We start from the raw sequence: 21,941 nt of genomic DNA, 5'->3' as shown, positions 1-21,941 counted from the left end.
CAACTCTCTGGCTGTGTCCATCCAGCAAATTCCTTATTCACTGAACAGTCTAACCATCACAGCCATGCCTCTCCAATTTGGAGATAAGCTCTCACGTGGGATAATGTTACAGAAATTTAGGTGCGTGACATCAGTAAGTCTTTTGTTGTTGACCATTGCAGACACTCCATCATACAAGGCCACCAGGTTGGTCAGGCACAATTTGTCCTTAGTAAAGCCCTGCTTGCTGCCTTGGATCACCTCCTTGTCTTGCATCTACCTTAACACTGCTTCCATGAGGATCTGCCCCACCATCTTCCCAGGCACAGAGGTGAAGCTCACCAACCTGTAATTGCCTCTGTGTTCCTTCTTTCTCCCCTTTTTAAAAATGAGAGCAATGTTTTCCGTTTTTCAGTCAACCAGGATTTTACTTGACCACCAGGACTTTTCAAATATAATGGAGAATTCATTCAAATATGATGAAAGCTTGACCAGAACACCAGCCAGCTTCCTCTGGACACTTTCCGTGTCCTGCTGCTGTTGCAGTGGGAACTTGCTTCCTAATATTTTACTAGAGCTTTCTTGCTTCAATCTAAGCACCTTACTTATTCTTCTTCCCTCTAGGTACATGAACTGTTCACCATTTTCTTTACATATTGCTATCTTTTACATAGTCAAGGACATCTCCTGTCAGTCTTCCTTTTTGTGTCACAACTGTTTTTTTCAGTCTTTCCTCCTGAGTCATCCTTGCCAAAGTTTTTAGCCTTCTGACTGCCATCTTTCAAAGCCTTTTAAAATATATTGCATCTTCCTCTGTGTTGTGTGTGCATCAGCCCAAGTATGTCTCACTGACTTCTTTTAACAGAAATAGCATCAGTTTCTCCTCACCTGTGGTATTTTATTGGTAGTGTCCCAGTATCCTCTCTCAGTGTTTCTTCTGTGGCATGGCTGTTTCTTTTGACAGTTACTTTCACTTTTTGTATCTCTGCAGTTCGGTTTTTTTTTTCTTCCTCAGTTTAGAGGTTTACATTCATCTTTATTGAATCTAGCTGATTTCATAATTTAAAATATTTTTTAAATACTGTTTTTAAAATACTCACAATTCCTCCTGGGTTGATGCAATACCCAGGTTTTAGTCCTGTGTTACCTGCATAATCATCCATGTTGTAAAGTAAAGTATGGAATTAAATTGAGGAGAAATTAAATTACTTCTCATAGTAAAATTTCCTTGCAGTCTTCTTTTGAACTAATGATGACTGTGCCTTGAATATGTTTTATTAACCAGCTGTTGCAACCAGCTGTGGTGATTCCATGTAGCCACTCTCTGCTCATAGAAATGTCATGACAGACAGTATCAAGAGCCTCACTGAGCCAGTTAACTATCACAGAAAAGCATTAGATTGGTTTTATGTGACTGCCCTTAGATAAATCCATATTGTTTGTTCATCATCTCCTAGTAATTGCCAGTAATATACCAATGATTCCGATACTTTTTTGGACCAGAATTTACTGCGGTCCATGTCTTCTTGTTGCCCACCATACACTTCATCCTCAGACTATTAATGAACAGTCATGTCTAAGGTGATGTACATTTTAATGTTAAGTGCGATTTCATGGTCCCCTTGCTTCAACTAAATGGAAACCACAGAACTTTTTCTCAGATTTTTCAGGGACTGTTTGCATCTATCCTTAACCTCTTGCCTTCTTTCCTTGCTTTTCAACACATAGACCATTGTTGCAGTCAAGTATGACTGTAAAGCTCTTCTCAGAATCAGACAGGCCTGTTGTACAGACAAGGAGGGTAAAATATAGCCAGGCATAGATGGACAGCAGCCTCCATGAAAGCTAAGACATGACATGAACTAAATGACTGTGAACTACCATTTTCCTGAGGGTACACAAATAGTGCCCAGGGCAGCTCTTTGTTCAGGAAACAGGCGTGTCACAGACAACAGCCATTCTGGCATTTTCATAGGGCCATCTAGCAGGACCTCTGTTTCCACCTTAGTTCTCAAGTTTTCAAAAGTTTCTATGTAGATCTCTGAATGTTACACCCACCTTTCAAACCATGTTGGTGTGATTAATTTGTGCTTTTGGTTCTTTTAGCAGTTGGGACTTTCCTTTAATCCTAGCAAGTAATTTCTGGTTTGGTTCAAACAAATTTTGCTGTCTTCTGTTATTCACACTGTACTTTCTTCCTATGGTCATTGCAAAACTGTGAAGTCAGTAAAATGAAGTATTCTTATCTGAAAGTTGCCATTACAGATTACAAGCTGTGTCATCCATTGGACTGATTTAGTTTGCAAGTTGTTTCTATTGGTGAGACACTGGAACTGATGTCAGTACTCTTGAGAACTGTATTTGCTCCCAATTGGCTACATTTGCCCAGGCTTTTACCAGACAGCAAATTTGGCCCTTCATTCATATGTGTGCTTCCTCTTGAATTGAAAATTCTTATAATTTCCTGTTTGAAGAATCTGATAACCCCATATTGGATGTAATTTAAAGATGTCTTGTATTACTGTTTACAGCAACAACTTCTGCAATAGACTGCAACACAGTTTTTACATCTGCTGCTGCCTCTACTATTTCCATCAGTAACAGATACTTCTGCACTGGGTAGAAACTGACTCAATTTGCAGTAAAATACTAATTTTGAATAATTTGTATTTTGTACATACATTCATTATCAGAGATTATTTGCAGTGGGAAATTGAGTAACAATAACCCTGATATACCAGTAACTTTCTTTCTAAAATAGGTAAAAGATAATCTGTGGAATGTGCAGACTTCGTCATTTTCCCCGCATGGCTTCTTGCTTATTAATCATTGAATAACCTTTAAAAGATCTCAGTTTTGGTTTTTGGAATACCACTGATGAGTAGGAAATCCTCTTCCAAATGGATCTCTTTACTTTCCATGTAATTCTGTCCTTTGTTCTGTCTGTGACTGCTGCTGCCTTCAGATTGGAGCAACATCCCACTCCTACCTGGCATGGCCTTTTGACCTAAAAGCAAATACTCTCATTTATGCAACTTTCATTTTCTAAATTTGGCCTAATACCTCTAATACTTTCAATACCTTCTGTCAGGTGCCTGTTGCTTCACACGAACAGAAATGTATTAGGTGAAATTCAGGGTTTTGTCATGCTCAAAAAAGCAGCAGTAAGTGTCACAGAGTAGATACAGCACTCATAGGAATCAAGAGGCCACAAAGGAGAAAATGTGTGGGCAAAATTGATAGTTCTAAGATGCCTATTAATGCTTTCTGGAGTTGAAACAGTCTCATTTGGAAGGGAGTGTCTTTTTATATCTGTATTTTCCTTTTTCCCATTTGACTGCACTGGTGGGCTGCAGGCTGTTGTTTTTACTTGGAATCTGCCTAACTGCATCTTGTTTTAAAAGTCTTGTCCTGAACCCTTATGGTGAAATATAATGTAGATGTTTTGTTACCCTTTCATGGCTGATGATCCTTAAACTGCTTATTCTAAATCATATTAAACATTAATTGATTAGTTTCCATGAAAAATGACCACGCTACTCTGCTGTATTTTCAGCCTGTGTATATTATTATCATCACCCTGGGATTTCTGAAGAATTCAGTTCTGGGCTCTTGGTGCTTCCATAGCAATCAGTTAATTAGCACTTAAGAAGTTTTTTCCTCAAATGTTTAGCTGATACGGTAGGCAGATTTTTTAATTCCTTCTTTGGTTTGCCTTGGGATTTTTAGAGCAAACTCCATTAGTAGTGAAAGTCTGGGCTTACACTTTTCTGTGAGTGGTCTCATCTTGTTTTTATGCCTTGATTACTTAAAATATTTGTTTATGTGATGTTCAATTTTTTTTTCTCTGCTTTATTATTGTATTTTTGCTTTGCAGAAGTGAATCTGCAGGTGTTCCTATGAAGGTTGCAATCACACTTTACTTGAGGCTGAGGTTATTCTTTTTCTCGTAGCATTTCCCAGTTGTGAGGGCTGCAATATAAAAATCAGTTGGAAGACGGACAGAATCTTAGTTATATAGGACTGAAAATGCTTTATGAGATTTGCATCAACTACAAACAAAGAGGAGTCTTGACCTTTATCAGAATGTATTTCTAAGCACTGGGACAGTGTTCTAAATGCTGGCATTTGGAATTTGTACGGGGATAATTGTAATTGTAAGGATTTTTCTCTGCTTAATTAAAGGCACTCCTCTGCAGAAATAAGAAAGCAATTTACTCTCCAACCAGGCTTCACGCAGTTCTGTCAACGAAGCTTAAGCACCCCTGGCTTTTCTACATTTCAGCTGGTAAGTTATGGGTTTATCTTCTTTACACAGGTTTAGCATGTACATTGCTTAATGTTTTTAGGGTAAATTAAATGATCTTCTAAGTCATCTTTCTTTCCACTGGCTTCTGCCTGAAACTGTTAAAAATACTGTCTGGTGAGCTGAGGAAATTATGCCTTTGAGAAACATGAGAATGTTCCTTGGAGCCTGGAATAGACAGTCCCTGTGAATCAAAGTTAATTACTAAGTGTTGGAGTATATTACGTTCTTTCCCTGATGGAAACATTCAACTTCTTCAAGTAAATGCTTTGTGTGGTAGTCCTTCTTCTTCCCCCCAGTTTTGTATACTGAGTATGGTTCCACGTGGTCTGAAATATCCTGGGGTCAGCTGGAGTCACCTGTCCTGGCTGTGTCCTCTCCCAGCTTCTTGTGTATCCCCAGCCTCCTTGCTGGTAGGGTGGTATGAGGAGTAGAAAAGGCCTTGCCTCCTTGTAAGCAGTGCTCAACAATAATGAAAACAAATTTTATAATCAACACTGTTTCCAGCACAAATCCAAAACATAGCCCCATAATATTTACTATGAAGAAAAATCAGCTGTATTGTGCCAAAACCAACACAGATCAATCAATAAAGACAAAAAAGAAGAAAGGTAGCGGCTCAACAAGCTTGACTTAATACAGTTTCCAGAGCTAGCAGCAGGGGTAATGTGCTGACTGTTTTCCAAAGCTGTAGAATGTGCATGTTAAGTGAGAAATGCTGAAGCATGTCCCGATTGGCATGGGCATAATTGAGTCAACTGTTACGTGTCTCCAAGTCCTCTTCAGCCTTCCACGTGTCATCACCCTCTAAAGAAGTCAGATCATATGACAGTGCCCTTATGACAAAGGGAAAAAATGCCAGATCTTTTTATTGCCCTTCGAGAGGATGAGTATTCTGCAAACACACTATGCCATAAATGAAACCGACTATGATTTTGGCGCTCTCCCTGTCCCAACCCTTTTTATGTTTGACTCTTTTTGTGAAGCCTGACAAGTAGAAGCAGGAAGAGTCTTTGTGCACCAGTGATTGTGAAAATCTAGATGCAAGTGGTTGCTTCCTGTGTCAGGGCCTTCCACTACTACTCACTTCCTTAATCTGAAGCTCTGTGATCTTTAACTTCTTCCTTGTGGTTGCTCAGCCTGACGAGGCCAGGTCCCTTCTTCTGCACGCAGGCACAACCAAGGAACTCGGCAGCATTTCACTTACCAAGTGTTTACGCCGTAGCTGCTGCCATTTTGTGCATGCTGTCACAATCCGCATGCCTCTAACTCATCATCCTTAAAAAGGTATGTTTGCGGTAACGATCTGTGGCATTTTTCTGTAGAAAATTGTTTTGGACGTTTTTATGATACGTGGAAATGGCTTCTTGTTCACGCCATTTTCTGTGGTTCCTTTGAAAAGTTGCATCAGTTGTAAGGGAGATTGTTTCCCGCCATCTGCATTTACTTTTTACGCTATCTTTTTTTAATTTCGTGGCTAATTTGCGATAGTCAAAAGCACACATTTCTAGTGATTAAAGGTTATTGTTAACACTTGGACTAGAAAAAGAGGACACAATGAAATGCAACGGATTTGACCTATCAGAATGGAAAAGCGTGACTTCTGAAAGGAAGTGCAGTGGTTAATCAAAAATTAGATTGTATTAAGCAAAACTGTTTTGCATGTAAAACATTGTGTCTTCAGCAACTGAAAAGATGTATGCTTTTCTGTACTTTAAGCTGTGTTTTACTTTAATCTTCTATGAATTGCTTTTTTTATTAGACCTAAAATATGTTATATATATTTATTATATATTCTTTATTATATATTTTTTCTATATATTTAAATCTAAAAATCTCCATATAGACCTACTTACATATCTATATACTAACATGCTAACAACTATATACTAACATCTATATATCAACATGGTTTAGCACTGACAGTACAATAAGTGAGCTTCAACCACATTATGCTGATAATTAGTAAGAAAACAATAGCAAATGAGGTTTACTCTTCACTCATAACTATTGATCCAGGATGTTCAGCACTACATGTGTGTAGACCAGATAATGATTAAAAACCAGCAGAGAATTTTTTTCTTTGGCTGACCCCCTCATCATTTGATGGACTTGCTGGTAAATGTTAAGTTTTCCCTTTCGCTAAAAAGAGCAAAGAATGGGAAGGATTTTTCCAAGAGACATTGTTAATAATTCAGTGGATGCCTTAAATGTACAGGCAGGGGAGTGAGCTCAGAGACTGTGTTTATGCAGAAACCAATATAGTTTCCCTAAAAAAGGGGAACCTGGAGTAGGGGGTGGTACTTAGGTTCAAAAGTCTCTACTAAAATATTTGCAGGAGTATTTACCACATCTGAGTTTTTTTCAGGGATTTAAATTGGTTTGCTTCGCCTAGATGTTTTCAGCACATTTCTTCCAAATACTTTCTGCAAGATTGTAGATATTTCTGGATTTTTGTTATCTGAAAAACTTCCTCAGCTATATTTCCAGAACACTAAGAGGGTTCCAAAACTTGTATTTACTATTAATTGTTTTCAACACATTTTCTTATCTACTGTGGCTGATGTGGCATATTAAGTGTGAGCCATTTTAGTTCAGATTTACTGGAGCTTTTCCATTGTTGAGTCTCAATGTATGTCTCATAAACTGAGAAATTTCTCTTTGTCCCATTGAGCTAAAATTCCTGATATTGTAGATATAACAACAGTATCCAGCTCTGGTGAAATTCCTGTCCTCTTCCATGAAAGGTTTGCATAAGCTGGCCTCAGTAGTAATGAGGGAAGACTTGCTGATTTTGACCCACAGATTTTTTTCTGTGCGTAAGTGCACTGGAGGATAAGAAGGACAGCTTAAGAACATTGGATGACACAATAGGCAGAATAACTGAATATAAAGGTGTGTTGATACCAGGGACATTGGGTGGCTTCCCCACAAAGCATTAACAACACCACAGACCGTATTTTTTGCTGCCAGCTTCAGAAGACAGCCTTGTGAAAGGTGTCTGAGCTAATCAGTGTGATGCAATCCTCACCCTTTACAGAAAGGAGGATTTATTAGCTGGTTTTTGCTAGAATTCTTCTTCACGATTAATAAGTTATTCCAGTGCTATTTTGCTACTGCTACAACTGATTTTCTTTGCTCTTACAGTGATGAGGTGTCATCAGTGGTTTTAAGATCTACTTTTTACTTGTCAAGAAAATCAATGATAAGAGATTTTAGTCTCTGTACTCAACTGGACAAATATTGTATTTCCTAAAGATATACAGGGTATTTTTATTTGCTGCTTAGCAGGTAAAATAATTTTCAGTTTTGTCTATACATAGAATAATAGCATACTCTTTTAATACATTGTCACATTTATTTGTATGTAGAGCATCGCTAGGTACCAAATCAAACAAAAGTTTCTGCCTCTCTTTTTGCACTAAACTACATAAAAAGCAGACAGTTTAATGGCATGCATGGGTCCCTGAACTTATTTAACTTTGTTCTGAGGGGACCTTCTGTTTAAGAATGGCTAATTAAATGTTACAAGATACAACTCCTTTCTATCAAGGTGCAGTGTCGTGTGCTGTAGAAATGGGGAAAATCCAAGGTTTGCTGTAATAACTTTAGTAGTTCCATGTAGTCTTTTGCAAAACCACTGTACAAACTGTTGATAAATATGATCAATTAAGAACTCCAATAATACGAACCCCAGTAGCATTCAGAGATGAAAAATAGTGATTTTTTTCTGATTTTAGATATTTATTGTCCTCAATTTTGTTTGCATTCAAAAGCACAGAGCATTTCTAATAGTGTCTTTCAGGCACAGAACCTCAAATGACTGCATCTTCATGATAGCAGTAGCCATGGTGCTTACAGTTGGTCCTTAGCTCTGTAACTTGGAATAACTTCCAGGACTTGGCCTTGTTATTCCTGGTGTGTTTTGTCTGCTGTCTCCTGCCCATTGGCATTGCCTGTCGCTGCCATTTTGGTCACCTCCTTTATATCCTTTCTTGTTTCTAGGTTTGAAGTTCAGATGTTTGTCTCTGATGTGTAATAAATGATGGGACGATTACAACAGATAAATAAGCCTAAATTATACTATCAAGAAGAGCCTCCTGTTGCTAAAATAAATGCTTCTTTATTTCTCATTAGCCTTCCTTTTATGATCCAGTAGACCCAGTAGACTTTGAAGGGTTCCTGATGACACAGCTGAACAACTTGGACTTAGATCTAGCACAAGAACTTGGGGACTTTCCTGAAGATGATCTGGATGTTGTTTTTACACCCAAAGAATGCAGGACTTTGCAACCCTCTATGCCAGAAGATGGGTAAGGAGAGTTTCTGTCCCTCCAAAATGCTGCAAAAATAGTCAAAGTTAGTTTTGAATAGTTAAAAATAGTTTTGAAGGTGTTGATCCAACATCACTCTGTCACCCTTCCAGCCATTACATGGTTCCTGAACTTTAAATGTTTGAACTTTGCCACTGGCTCTGTTAGGCTTGTTTGCACACTTAAAATTCTGCAAGTGTTGACACAACTTCCTAAGCTTGGTTGCGACAGAAGTGAGGTAGGCATTGACCAGGAAGAAAAGTAAAGAAGGACAGGATGATGGTAAACAAAATAATTTTTGCAGCCGTGATGCCAGAGATGAAAGTTGATTCTGATCACGTAACAGGCACAGCATTGAGGTTTGTGATGTGGTGGGTTTGTTTTTTTGCCAGCTGTGTGTTACATGGCATTGGTCAGATCTCTAAGAATCTCTTTCTCAGTACCTGTCTGGCTTAAATGGGTGAAAATGGTTCATACTTCACAAGGTTTGGGAAGGGGTGTGTTAATCTCCAGTGTAGAAGTCAAGTGTGGTTTTAGGCTGACATTGATGAAATAATTACCTTGTTTTCAACAGCTTAAATTAAATAGGTAGCATGTGATGACGCAGGTGCTTAATGGTCCTGCAAATATTTAAGCTGGTTTGCAAAACAGGCAAGCTATGAGCAAAAGAATTTTTCAGAATTAGAAAATCCATCTGAGAGTTTTCCACTGTGGTATTAGAAAGTCTATACAAAATACTCTTCAGGGACTGTTTCACTGTTAAAGGCACCTTTAAATAGAGCTCCAAAGGCCTGTTGAGTTTTGCAAGACTCAGTAACAGTGACATCAATGTGAAGGCAGCACCATTTAACCCCAAACTGTCACATCTGCAGCGATGGCTAACTATATATTTTGTATGGGAAGGGGCCTGGGTCCTTATAGTGTATCCAGGAAATGAACAGCACAGGCTATATTCAGTGCTGTGCTGAACCTCCACCCTGAGGGACGAATAGGCTTAGTTTATGGTGTCTTGGCTCATGGGATAGACCTGCATCCCTCTCTGTTCCTGCAAAAGTTGCCACACGCTGCTCTAATTTTTACCAGCCAGCTGTTCAAACTAGGGCAGCATAATAACAGCAGTATTTGTTCAGTGTTTTCTGCCTGACATACCAAATGCAATGAGGTTAAGCAGGAAACACAGTTTGTGTGATTTTTGCCAGCTGTGGGCATAGCTCAGAACCCTCTCTCTAAGCAAAGTTTCAGTCTGCAAGTTTCCTCTTGGCCCAGTGCTTCTCTCAAGAAGTTCAGGAGAGCAAAGTAGAGATGAGATGCCATGCGAGGTTACCTGAGAAGTATTTGAATCACACGGCTTCTAAGGGATTTTCTAATATTTGCACAAAAGGTTGAAGTTACTCATAGAAAAAGTCCCAATCTTTACTAGGTATTCTTGTTTTTCTGTGGATTTGACAGAATGGATGTGGGAGACTGAATTTTTATTTTTTTTACATGAAGTAATCTTTTATTTAAATGATGGACAGAAATATTGAAATAATTATTCAACTTCTGAAATTACATCTAAAATAAGGCCATTTCTTACCTAATTCCAAGGTTACTTCCCACCATGCCTAATGTTTAAAACAGCGGTTACCTATTTGTTTTTCCAGTAGGAAACCATGCAGGCTCATTCTGTACAATCAGTTTTAAGCCTGATTTGCACCACAAAGTTATTAAGTGCTTTATAAGTAGGCTGTGACAAAGCTCAAATAGTCAGTACCAACAAATATGCTTTCAGGAGATTTTTTTTACACAGCAGCTTGCCACTTAGCCATTCACACTGCTATCATTGATATTAGTGTTTCTACAGAAAATCCTGGTCAAGGGTGCCAGGATGTGTTAGGGAAGGGGCACGCACCAGGGACTGGCCTGCAGGCAATGCAGTCTTTGATGTGTCTCTGCACTGAGAGCAGGAAACAGGTACCACCAACCAAACTGGGTTAGTGTGCTGCCTGCCAGCAAACACACCTCCCACCTGAACCAGAGGCATGAACCACCAGAGGCAGGGGCACCTTTTACTCACTTGGATTGGAGAATGCTACGAATTATTTTGGAACCGGTCATTAAAAATTTTAAGAACGGGGATAGGGGAATTACGCCACAGCATCATGATGTGAAGTTCATGGACATTGTCTTCGGCTGAAAGAATTGCAGTTCCAAATAGCATCCAGTCTATCAAGGAGCACTTACATCCCCCTTCATTAAAGGAGACTTATTTGTAAAACAGAAAACTAAAATATAACATATTCTTAGAACTTGAAGCTTTATGTTATGCTATCTTATGTTATGCTATCTGGTCAAAAGCTTAGGGTACCTTTTTTAGATTTTTCTTTGTTTCTGTGAGAAAGAGAAAATTGCACATACATAAAAACTAGGTATTTGCAAGAGTCCAGGAGCTGAGGCCTCTAAAAAATATTTCTGTATCTTGAGACTTGTTATCAAGCTTTGAAAATCACAAGGCTGGTTATGTTGTATAATTTGTTTAATTTATCTATATTTTATAGCAGCCTCAGTCTTATATTTATGAAAAGGTAGTGTGGCAAGTGGTTACCTCTCTTAAATGAATGTTTGTATGTTTATCAGCACACTACCAAAAACCTGCATAAGGGAATTCATGCAGTACAGAGGATTTTTTTAAACCTCAAACAATAGTTTAGCAGTAAAATAAATACACAGGAGAGGACTACCAGAGAGGTCTTTATCTGACTAGCATGTTAGGATAAATTTGTTTGTCCTGAAACTATGACTTAGGAGCTGAAATATGTTGCTTTTTCCACAGGGTTGAATTGGACTCACATGTCAAAGACTGTGTTCAGACTTACATCCGTGAGTGGCTGATAGTGAATCGAAAGTAAGCACCATAAAACTAAATAGAATCAAAAATGCATTGCATCTTCCAGAGTGGAGATGTTTGCTGTTATAAGTAATCCTAAATTATAATGATTTTAGTCAGCAGTTGAAGATAAGAACTGACTTTTCAGTAGTATAAATAACTTAAATAGGTAAGTATAAATAACTTACACCTGCTTATAAATTAGTAGTATAAATAACCAGTAGTATAAATAATATTGTTTTGTTGGAGGTGGTGTGCATTGCCAAATACTGTTGCATCTGCTTCTTAATTATCAGGTACTCTGGGAATGGATGGGAAGTTGATGAGGAGAAATTCACATCAACCCTCTGTAATGACGATTTATCTTAATCAGGAAAACTAGTATTGTTTGATCCCACTAAAAGGAAAGATAACAGGGATAAAGATTGTATTTGCATGCTTTTCTCCTATTCATGCCCTGAAAATTCATCGTGATTTGACTTCCAAATGTGTCTGAAAACTCAAGGATTATGGGCTTTCCCAGCAGTGATTGAGTGTATTCATGGGATTATTAGTGTTATACCCAAATCTACTATTTTACAGCAGTAAATGACTTCTGCACAGTGTAATTCAACACAGGGTGATTATAAGTGCTTAATTTCCTTTAGTTTAGTTCATTATATTTTAATTTTGTTTTATTCTGTCCTATTCTGTTTCACATGTAAAATGTGAAGGGAACTCTCAGTCAGTGTTCTCTGTTGCAGGGATGTCTGTTCCCAGACTCTTAGAGGATTCTGTGGGATAAGACTTGCCTCCTTCCCCATCACCTCATCCTGTTCTTCAGAATGAGGTTTTTGGAGCTCTCTTTTGTCTGTAGCATTTCCTCTTCATCCCCTCCTGCACTCCTGCCCAGCTCTTGAAAAGCAGAAGTAGAAGCTGGTGGTTGAGTGCTGACACATTTGCTGCCATTCTGTTGTGCCCCTTCACTCTGTGCCCTTGTTACTCTGTGTTTTTCTGACATGATGTACATCAGCAGCCTGTGCCTCATAGGTTTACAGCGGTGATTGTAGAGGAATTTGCACTGTTTAACTCCAAAGCTTGTGCTCCTCAGTGGAACAGCTGCTGGGGGTTATTAAGTGACTTCCTCCAGGGGTGCTGATGAAATCGACTGAATTCTCAGAACTGCTCCGCAGTGAGTCACTGAAAGTAGGCTAGTGGGTTTTGTGGACTCTCCTCCTGCACCACTCAGAGAAGAGGCACTAGCTCTTGAATATAGTGCTGTTCTGAGCATGCTGTAAAAAGCCAACAAGCACAGGAGAAAATAGTGAGCAGCAAAGTAGGTGAGGTGAAAAATAGAACATAGCTATTTTTGCATTTGTATGTGCTAGTAGAAATGTGAATGGAGCCATAGAAATTCACGTATGTGATAAGTTTTGCTGAGTGTTTTACTGTTTCATTCATTCAGGTGAGGTAAATTTGCATTCAAAATCTTTACTGAGCAGTTGACTCTGTGGTAAACACGATGGTGGACTCTGCCAGAGAGCTGAGCTTTGGCAGCTGTGGCTAACAATGCAAGCAAGTTATTAAAAATTGCAAAAAACACTACCAAATATGCTGCAGTGTCACGTAAACGAGTGATAGATTGTTATTGGGAATCTCATGTTATGCTCGGACAGTTTCTTTTCCAAAAAAGGCATGAGAGGAAGAAAAGATTTCAAGAGAGAAGTGAGAAAAAAGTAATTGTAGAAGGCTTTCCATTGTTTTGAAAAAGGCTGGAAAAACTGTAGTTGCCTGCTTGACAGATGTTTTAGAACAGGTTGCTGAATGTATTGTCTGGTGAGCTTCTGAGAGAGGCATGTGAGTGACTTTGATCCATCCATGAATGTGAAGGTTCAGAACAGGAGACTGAGGAGTCTCCAGTGGGTGGCACAGCAGAGGGCCCCAGGGTAGAGAGGAATGTGGCAGAAAAGCTGGGCACAGCTGGGGTACGTGTGGCCTTGCAGGAGACTGAATGGGAAGCTTGTTCCTGTGCCCGTTTCTCCTTTCAGTTGTCTTTTTTCTTTCTCCTCATCTCATTTTCTTAACTCAGTGTGTGCCCATTAAATTGACATGTGTATTAAAACCATGGTTTGCCACTTGGTGAGTTTTAATTGCTATAATGCTTTTCAAAATAAATAGAAAATATAAATAAAATTTCCAGGAGTACTTTAGGGAAAAGGCATCTCTAGTGTAGTTTTCACACCACAGGGAAAATATGAACTCAGGTACATAAATTTCTCCATTAATCAGAGGTATTTGCCACCAGAGGTAGTGAAAAAAATAATCTATACAACCTCTTTAGGATTCTTAAATGTCTTAAAGTCATGCAGAATTTCTGCCTTCCATTCTGGATGATTACAGTGGTTCCAAAACAAGGTCACATCCAAGGAGAGCTGGGATTGTCTTTTTATGACCAGTTTTCATTGCAGTGAACTGGCAAACGATTAAAATGCAAACAATTAAAATTAAAACACATCAGAGCATATAATTCAGTTACTCCCAAAATGTAATAAAAAGGTGTCTCCCTGATCAATAATTGCTTATTGTGTCTTCTTTATGAAAGTACTCAGATGTTCAGTCATTTTCCTTGGGAGTGTCACAGAAAGAAAAATGAGTGAAAGCGGGATGTTGTAAATAAGAAGATTGATTGCAAAAAAGACTGACACAGGATTTAGCAATTTGCATACTATAGTGAAAGAAACAGAGCTCTGGATGCATCTAGCACCTTTTTTTCAAGGTTCCTGCTGTTTTTTTCCATCTGCCTCAAAAATGTAATTGAAATTGAATTGGAATTTTAATTGAAATTTCAGGAGAATTTTTCAAAGCTGCCAACCTGGAGGGTTACATTGTGGCATAAAAATAACCCTCTTCAAAACCAGGCATTTTTTTGGAAGGTGTAGACCGTGGCATGTGATTAACTTGGGATACTAGCTAGGTCCAGGATAAGAGCAGTATGAGCTTTGATGTATGTAATTGAAGACGCCAGCCAAGAGATAAGTGTTCCTGATCCGTGTTCTTAGGGTCACTGAAATAATCACCATGTCTGGAGGGGAGATAAGAGCAGATTTTGTACCTAGGTCAGGTTTTCCTGCTGTCTCAGGCTTATACTCTATAGAAAAATGATCTGAATTACTTTTTTTCCTTTTAAACTGTTCTTAATATACATTATGGAGTTGCAATCATGCATTAAAACACATTAAAGTTGGGAAATGTCAAATTTTTGCATAAACGCTGTGCTACACTGCTTTTTGCAGAACAATCCTTTCAGTTTTAAAATAATTTTTAATTTGTCTTTTATGTTTCATTTTTTCTTAACACCTCCTCATGTTATCCTGACTTTCTCGGGCTTCTCCATAAAAGAAACCAAGGGAATTCAGATACCTGTAGCCTGAAAAACAAGGGATCCCGAAAAGATTTTCACAAAACGCTTCAAAGACAGACATTTGAATCGGAAACATTGGATTCTGGCAATGCAACTTTTCAGGTACATTTTGTTCACTTTGGGAAAAGCGATCAAATACTGCAGCTTCCCTCAAAAGAAGCATGTGGTGTGACCTCCCCTTGCGTGGAGGGGAGTGTTGAGTGTTGAGTGTTGTCTGCAATTTTGAGTGTTATGTGCGCTTTTGGCCACTGCAATATAAGAGAGATATAGAGCATCCAGAGAAGGGACAAAAGATGGTGAAGGGCCTTGAGGGGAAGCTGTATGGAAGTGGTCACTTGGTCTGTTCAGCCTGAAGAAGAGGAGACTGAGGGGAGACCTCATTGCAGTCTACATTTTCTTTTTGAGGAGAAGAGCAGGGGCAGGCTCTGATCTCTGCTCTGTGGTGACCTGAGGGAATGGACTGAATTTGTGTCAGGGCAGGTTTAGGTTGGATATCAGGGAAGGGTTCGTCACCCAGAGGGTGGCTGGGCACTGGTAGAGGCTCCCCATGGAAATGGTCGCAGCAACAAGCCTGACAGAGCTCAAGAAGCATTTTTGGCATGTGGTGTGATTCTTGCAGTGTGTTCTGCAGAGCCAGGAGTTAGGCTCTGTGATCCTAGAGGGTCCCTTCCAGCTCAGTGTATTCTGTGATGGCACCAACCACGCCACCTTGCTCACTGCTAGGCCTCATGGCAAGAAGGCATTAAGATCCCTTTCCCCACATCACTGACAGCCATTCTGTGACAGCCTGGTGCCCAAGACACACAGTTTGACATTCTCTTGTTTCCCAGCAGGTCGGGGGGCCCCAACCTGTCCCGGAGGAGGCCTCGAGGACGCCCCAGGCCTGCTCCGACCTGGAGCTGCGCAGCCTGCAGCCGGACCCGCGGCTGGAGCAGCTGCTGCGGCACCTCAGCCCCGAGGAGTTCGAGAGGCTGAACGAGGAGGCACGCCGCACCAACAGGCACCCCGAGCTCCTTGCCCTCTACCCCGCCGTGGATGAGGTGAGTGGGAGCTCAGCCGTCCTGCTAGACCTGCTAGTCACCCCTCCCCTCCCCTCCCCTGCCCCTCCCCCTCCCCCCTTTTTTTTGTCATCTCCAGAGACGCTAACTGCCCACTGAATGGGGGAGGATGCTGCTCTGTAGCAGTTTTATGCAAGTTTGTAAATTCACAGTTTTAATTGAGTGTGGCTGTTTAATGATAGGAAGATGCAGTGGAGATACGGCCAGTGCCAGATTGCCCAAAGGAACATCTGGGCAACAGGATTTTGGTGAAGCTGCAGACTCTGAAGTAAGTAATCCTTCACAAGCATTGCTCACCATTTCTGAGTTCACGACAGTGTAAAGCTGCACATCTTGTTTCACCACCACAGGTGTCCCCCACAGCAGTATTTACTGCTCAAGTGCTCTTTCTTAGCATAGTAGAGAATTATTCCTATCAATCTTTACAGAAATCTTTTACTTGCCAGGATGTAAAGGAGTTGTGAGTGAACCCAGATTACATATTAAAAAAAAAAAAAAAGAAAAGAAAAGAAAAGAAAAGTGATTTGTGTCTTACACACTGCTGGACTTTCACTGTGGATTAGCAACAGTCAGCAGCCAAGCCCCACACAGATATTTGCTCACTCCTCCACCAACAGGATCAGGAAGAGAATCAGAAGAGTAAATTTCATGGGAGAACTCATGGGTTGAGACACAGACATTTTAATAGAGAAAGGAAGACATACAGACAAGCAAAAGAGAACAAGGAATTAGCTCAGAGGTTCCCAAGGGCAGGCAGGTGTTCATCCATCTCCAGGAGAAGAAGTCCACATGAAGTGCGACTTTTGTAGACAAACATCATCACTCCAGATTTCCCCTGCTTGCTTCTTTTGCCCCCCATTTGTATTCTGAGCATGGTGCCACATCATCTAGAATATCCATTTGATCAGTTGGGGTCACCTGTCCTGTCTGTGTCTCCTCCCAGTCTCCCACACATCCCAGTCTCGTCACCAGCAGGAGGACTACCAAAAGCAGAAAAGGCCTTAGTTTTGGGCAAGCCCTGTTCAGCAACAGCAGAAACATCTTTATATTATCAACCCTGTGTTCAGCACAAATCCACAATGCTAGCCCCACTCTGAAGAAAATTAATTTCCCTCCAGCTAAAGCCAGCACAACTTGATAAACAGAAAAAGAAAAAGCAACATACAATAATTCTTAACTGATCTCTGAGACCACCTTCCTGTCAAATTTAGAAAATCCATTGCATGCAGTTTACTACCCTTCTTTCCCTCTCAAAATCATCTAATATAATGCACTGATATAAAAAGTCCTCAAGACTTTGAGAGACCTGAGGTCTGGACCTGAGTATTTCTCTTCATTTTTTAATGAAAGTGCCAGTCAAAATATAACTCTTCCATTTTTTAAATTATACACAACCATATGATTGCAGCATCAATCAGTGTCTTGTGTGTCTTTCCCTAACAGGTTTGATATAGAGATAGAACCTTTGTTTGCATGCATAGCTCTCTATGACATAAAGGAAAGGAAAAAGGTAAGTGTTTATACAATATTGTTGTTCATTGGCCTGGGTTTTTATCTTCGGAGTAATAATTTAGGAAAACTTACAGGAAACTTGTTACTTTTTTACACATGCAGTTTGATCCAGGATCCTTATTGTCCAGTCAGTCAAATGCTTGCAATTGTTTATTTTGTAGTTGTAGTTACAACTTTTGACTTGTTTTAAAATGAAATTTGAAGTGTTTTTGCTTTACAATATATTTTAATCCCTTTTTTTTTTTCAAGATCTCAGAAAATTTTCATTGTGACCTCAATTCTGATTCATTAAGAGGATTATTGCGTTCTCATACACCCTCCATTGACTTGTCTACTCAGGCAAGATCAGCAGTATTTTCTGTCACTTATCCCTCATCAGATATATACCTGGTAATAAAGGTATGTTACAGTGCTACTTTGACACCATTCTGCCTGTTCCCAGCTGTTCCCGTTTGAGTTCACAGACTGAACTGACAAACATGGCTTTTGTCTAGATGAGATAAGTTATGATAGTTTTTAAAAGTAGTATGTGAGCAGGTGTCCAGTGGTACATCTCATTCTCAAGCTAAGAGGTTATATTAGTATCCCGTCTACCAGTTCTACTAAGTTTGTAGAATTTCCTATCTTTGCCTGAGGGAAATTAAAAATATAGTGAAATAAAGCACTTTCAAAAATTTTATTTACATTCTGTGGAGTTTTTTTTGCATTGGTTTAGTCACTTTGCATCATTTTGTTTGCATAATTCTGAAACTGAGTTTACTTGAACCACTTCATTTGGAATGTGTTAATTATCCTGATTTCAGTGAAAGTGCAGTAGTAAGTGGTTGATGGTGTTGTCACATATATATATATCCTGCTTTCTTACACATGGAAGACTAGGAGGTTTATTACCAGTTACTCCATAAAGACAGTTTTAAGATGTTATATACAGCTATATATCTAAGCAAGCTCTTTCAAATTGTGAGAAAAACTACCCTGTTACTATTTGGATGACGTTTTTTCTTTAATCGTCTTATTTTACTGCTTTTTATAGGTAGAAAAAGTGCTTCAGCAAGGAGAAATTGGAGACTGTGCAGAACCTTACATGGTACTTAAAGAAAGTGAGGCTGGCAAGGTAAGTAAATAATTGTAAAGAATATTTCGATTTTAAAAAATGCATGCTAAAAACAAGCAAAAAAAAGAGGAAGAGCAGACCCTTTGAAATACGATGGAATACCAAAAACACTGGAGAAGAAGCTAGTTAGATCATCCATGGTCCAAGCAGTTCGACATCTGTGGCGGACAGAAAGAATTCAGGAGAAGGCAAAGTGCGCTGTTGTTACTGACTGCTTTGGAAATCAATACTGACAGAGTCTCGAGTCATGAAGCAGGTAGAGGTGAGCAAAGGAAATGACTGAAATGTAGGATTAGCAGAAATACTTGTTCCTCAGAGACATGCTGTTGATTTGGATGGGCAGACAGCCCATTGTGTTGTTCAGTTCACTACTGTTGTCCACAGATAGTGTGAGTTCTGTTCAAGGAATTCATGGTCATTTACCTCTGTGGAACAGACTGTCAGTTTTCTGGCCTTCCACACATCTCACTTTTAGAATATTACTTTCAATAGAATTTTTTTTCTGTATCTGATAAAAGAAGTAGAACCTGCTAACATTCGTGGTGATTGTTTGTTCTGGGTTTGAAGATTACTACAAAAAGATTGGCCTTCTACATTTCTGTAATGCAAATGAACTCTTTGAAAAGCAATTGAAGTGAATGTACAAATCAAAACAGTACAATTCTGTCTGTGATGTAGCAAGAAAATATGAGAGATACCAATGCAAATTATTTACTGAGCTATAAATACATAACTTACGTTTTTGTCTATGGTAGCATCGCAATAACTACTTTTGAAACAGCAATTATTTTCTTTGTCTCAGACAAAAGAAAAGATTGAAAAACTGAAAGCACAAGCTGAATCCTTTTGTCAGAGGCTGGGGAGATACAGAATGCCATTCGCCTGGATTCCCATATGCCTAGCTAATTTCTTCAATCTCTCTACACTGGAACGAGAAATTCAAGAAGCCGAAGGTTTAAACGGTATTTGTCTAACTTTTCTAAGTAAGGCAAAATTACTCTTCAGTAGGACTGAGTATAGGAAAAATGTTATTCACTCTGTCATCAAAAGTAAATCACAGATTTGAAGTCATGTCTTGTCAGCTTTCCTTTTCAGTCCTCCAAACACTTACAAATTAATTGTGCTCACCATGTTGTCTCTGCATATTTATTTTTATATCTACTGAATATTCTTACATGGTTTAGGCCCAATTTTCACTGAACACTGGCTTTGTAGAAGTAAAATTCCTTTAGCCTCATGGAGTTAGCTAGCAATACTGAGCAGTCAAGATACCAAGTATCTCAGTATGGTAGGCAGGACCATTGTTCAATGTGCTTTATAACCCATGAACTAAAAATTCAAATAATCTTTTGCTCTGCAGCAGAAATAATGTCACTTCAATAGTTTTGTCCTAGTATTCCACTAGTGTCCTAGTATTTCTCTATTTCACCTAGTCTGAAATAAAAGAAGCAGAACGTTTTAAGTACTCTGTCCTGTGATATTAGTGAGATGTTTCTGTGGTTTTCTAGTGTATTCTGAGAAACTTTGTGCTGCAGCAAAAAGCAAAAAGCAAGATGATAAAAAATTTAATTTCCCTTTGAAGGGAAAGGATCCAGTAGTGACAAGAAGGCCACACTGCTGCAGGCAAGAAGGTTTTCTGAGAGAAGTTTCAACTCGGAAGACAACTATCCAGCATCAAACTTCAAACCAATCTCTCTGACCCATAATACCTTCTTTAAACAGGTACTGGATTCTCTAGTTCTGATACAATAAGACATTTTTGATTTATGTTATATGAATTGTGTTGGGAAAAGCTACCAGTTATATTTGTGTGGGGACAGAGGATAAGTGCAGTCAAGGAAATAGTAACCCACTTGCTCTGGTAGCCTCAAGGTCATGGTTTACCCCTGAAACTTTTCTCCGTGTTGTGGAGTATTGTTACAAAGGTAGTGATTTTTGTGTTTCCCTTGGTAGGAAGGAGACAGGCTCAGTGATGAAGATCTGTTTAAATATTTAGCTGATTTCAAAAGATCATCTTCCTTGCAAAGAAGAATTAAGACTTTACCAGGTACATAATTAATTTTGGGTGGAAGGTGTTGTATGTATTTTTCTCCCCTAAACTGTTCTGTAAATTCCAACCCCAAAATATATTTGACTTGGGTTTAAAGTCTATAATATGTGCCATTGTGGGACTTCCTGGGTTTCTGATATCTACCTGAACAGAGATGCTGTAGAATTTTTTTTTCTGCATGGGTGAGTATGGACATTTAGATTTAGCTTCATTTTTTTTAATTATTTACTTTTCTCCCTAATTTACAGTGTACCTACTGGATATCTTTTGTTATTATTCAAAGTGTTTGAAGAAAGTTCTTTAAAGCAAATGTCTAGGATCCTTGGTACTTTCCTGCGATGCTTTGAAATGGTTCCTGTTTTATAGAGAGAAATTAAAATGTATACACATTTCATCTTAGCTTGATATTAGGGTCAGCATTAGTTAACGAAGTAGAGAAGTGCAGGCAGTGTTTAGCTACGGTTGAACATCTGAGCAGCTTAATTTTTCTCTTTTAAGTAAATTACAGTTCAACCTCTTCTGCATTGTGGAGGAACCCTAAAAAAATATGAACTGAGGGCAAAACTGTTTTTCCTTTCTAGCTGATTGCCAGAAATGACAAATCTGAGCTCCACAAACAGTTTTAACTGTTGTTGGATGTGTGTAGGCTCCTTTCCATACCTATGTAGGTGTCTTTCTGTACCTATGCTTTTCTTCTCTTGCAGCCCAAGAACTGGTTCTTTTTTCTGCAGCGTTACTATTTAACCTTACATATTGTTTTAACTTTTCATTTATTATACACTAATCATTCTTTATATTTTTGCTAAGATTTTGTGATTTAATTTTAAAGGAACACTTAAAGTGGAGATTTCCCCAGCTCCAGAAAACATTGGTTATTGTCTGACACCAGAACTACTTCCAGTGAAGCCATTTTCAGAAAACCGTAATCGCCCTCACAAAGAAATTTTGGAATTCCCAATTAGAGAAGTATATGTTCCCCACACCATTTATAGGTAAGAAATAACATATATTTTTAACATTTCCTTAAAAAATTTTACTCAATTTTTTTTTCAGAAATAGAAACTAAAAATATTTTTTTTAAAGGCTAAAGACAGTGGGTTGGGCTGATAATTTAATATTCCTAGCCATTACTAGGTAAAATACTTGCAGGATATTCTGTAATGTGTTTACTAATTGCGTTGTCTTTTGAAAAATTTTCTATAACTTGGCATTCATGTATCTATCTAGCTATCTAGCTATCTAGCTATCTATCCTTGGTGTTTGTTTGGTTTAGGGGTTTTTTCCCAGTAGGTTTTATTATAATTTTTTAACACTTCTGGTAAGTATTTATTCTCAGTTGTTTC

General features: G+C 38.8%; 1 protein-coding gene across 1 annotated transcript in view; it reads left to right on the top strand.

Annotated features, from left to right (window-relative positions):
* The first annotated feature begins 4,211 nt into the window (after positions 1-4,211).
* The window catches only part of DOCK8 (dedicator of cytokinesis 8), a 69,665-nt gene continuing 51,935 nt past the window's right edge, over positions 4,212-21,941 (top strand). The window contains exons 1-13 of the mRNA XM_066180714.1: positions 4,212-4,267; positions 8,445-8,598; positions 11,411-11,482; positions 14,843-14,966; positions 15,695-15,904; positions 16,105-16,190; positions 17,366-17,432; positions 17,684-17,833; positions 18,468-18,548; positions 19,351-19,510; positions 20,131-20,270; positions 20,502-20,595; positions 21,428-21,590. Coding sequence (XP_066036811.1) covers positions 8,471-8,598; positions 11,411-11,482; positions 14,843-14,966; positions 15,695-15,904; positions 16,105-16,190; positions 17,366-17,432; positions 17,684-17,833; positions 18,468-18,548; positions 19,351-19,510; positions 20,131-20,270; positions 20,502-20,595; positions 21,428-21,590 — 1,475 coding nt within the window. The 5' untranslated portion in view covers positions 4,212-4,267; positions 8,445-8,470. The remainder of the gene's footprint in view (positions 4,268-8,444; positions 8,599-11,410; positions 11,483-14,842; positions 14,967-15,694; positions 15,905-16,104; positions 16,191-17,365; positions 17,433-17,683; positions 17,834-18,467; positions 18,549-19,350; positions 19,511-20,130; positions 20,271-20,501; positions 20,596-21,427; positions 21,591-21,941) is intronic.

This window comes from Chamaea fasciata, unplaced genomic scaffold (assembly GCF_029207755.1).
Source record: "Chamaea fasciata isolate MVZ Bird 193981 ecotype frontalis unplaced genomic scaffold, bChaFas1.0.hap1 SCAF_4, whole genome shotgun sequence".
Lineage (NCBI taxonomy): Eukaryota > Metazoa > Chordata > Aves > Passeriformes > Sylviidae > Chamaea > Chamaea fasciata.
The sequence above is the reverse complement of the archived record's forward strand: the minus strand, read 5'-3'. Positions and strand labels throughout refer to the sequence as shown.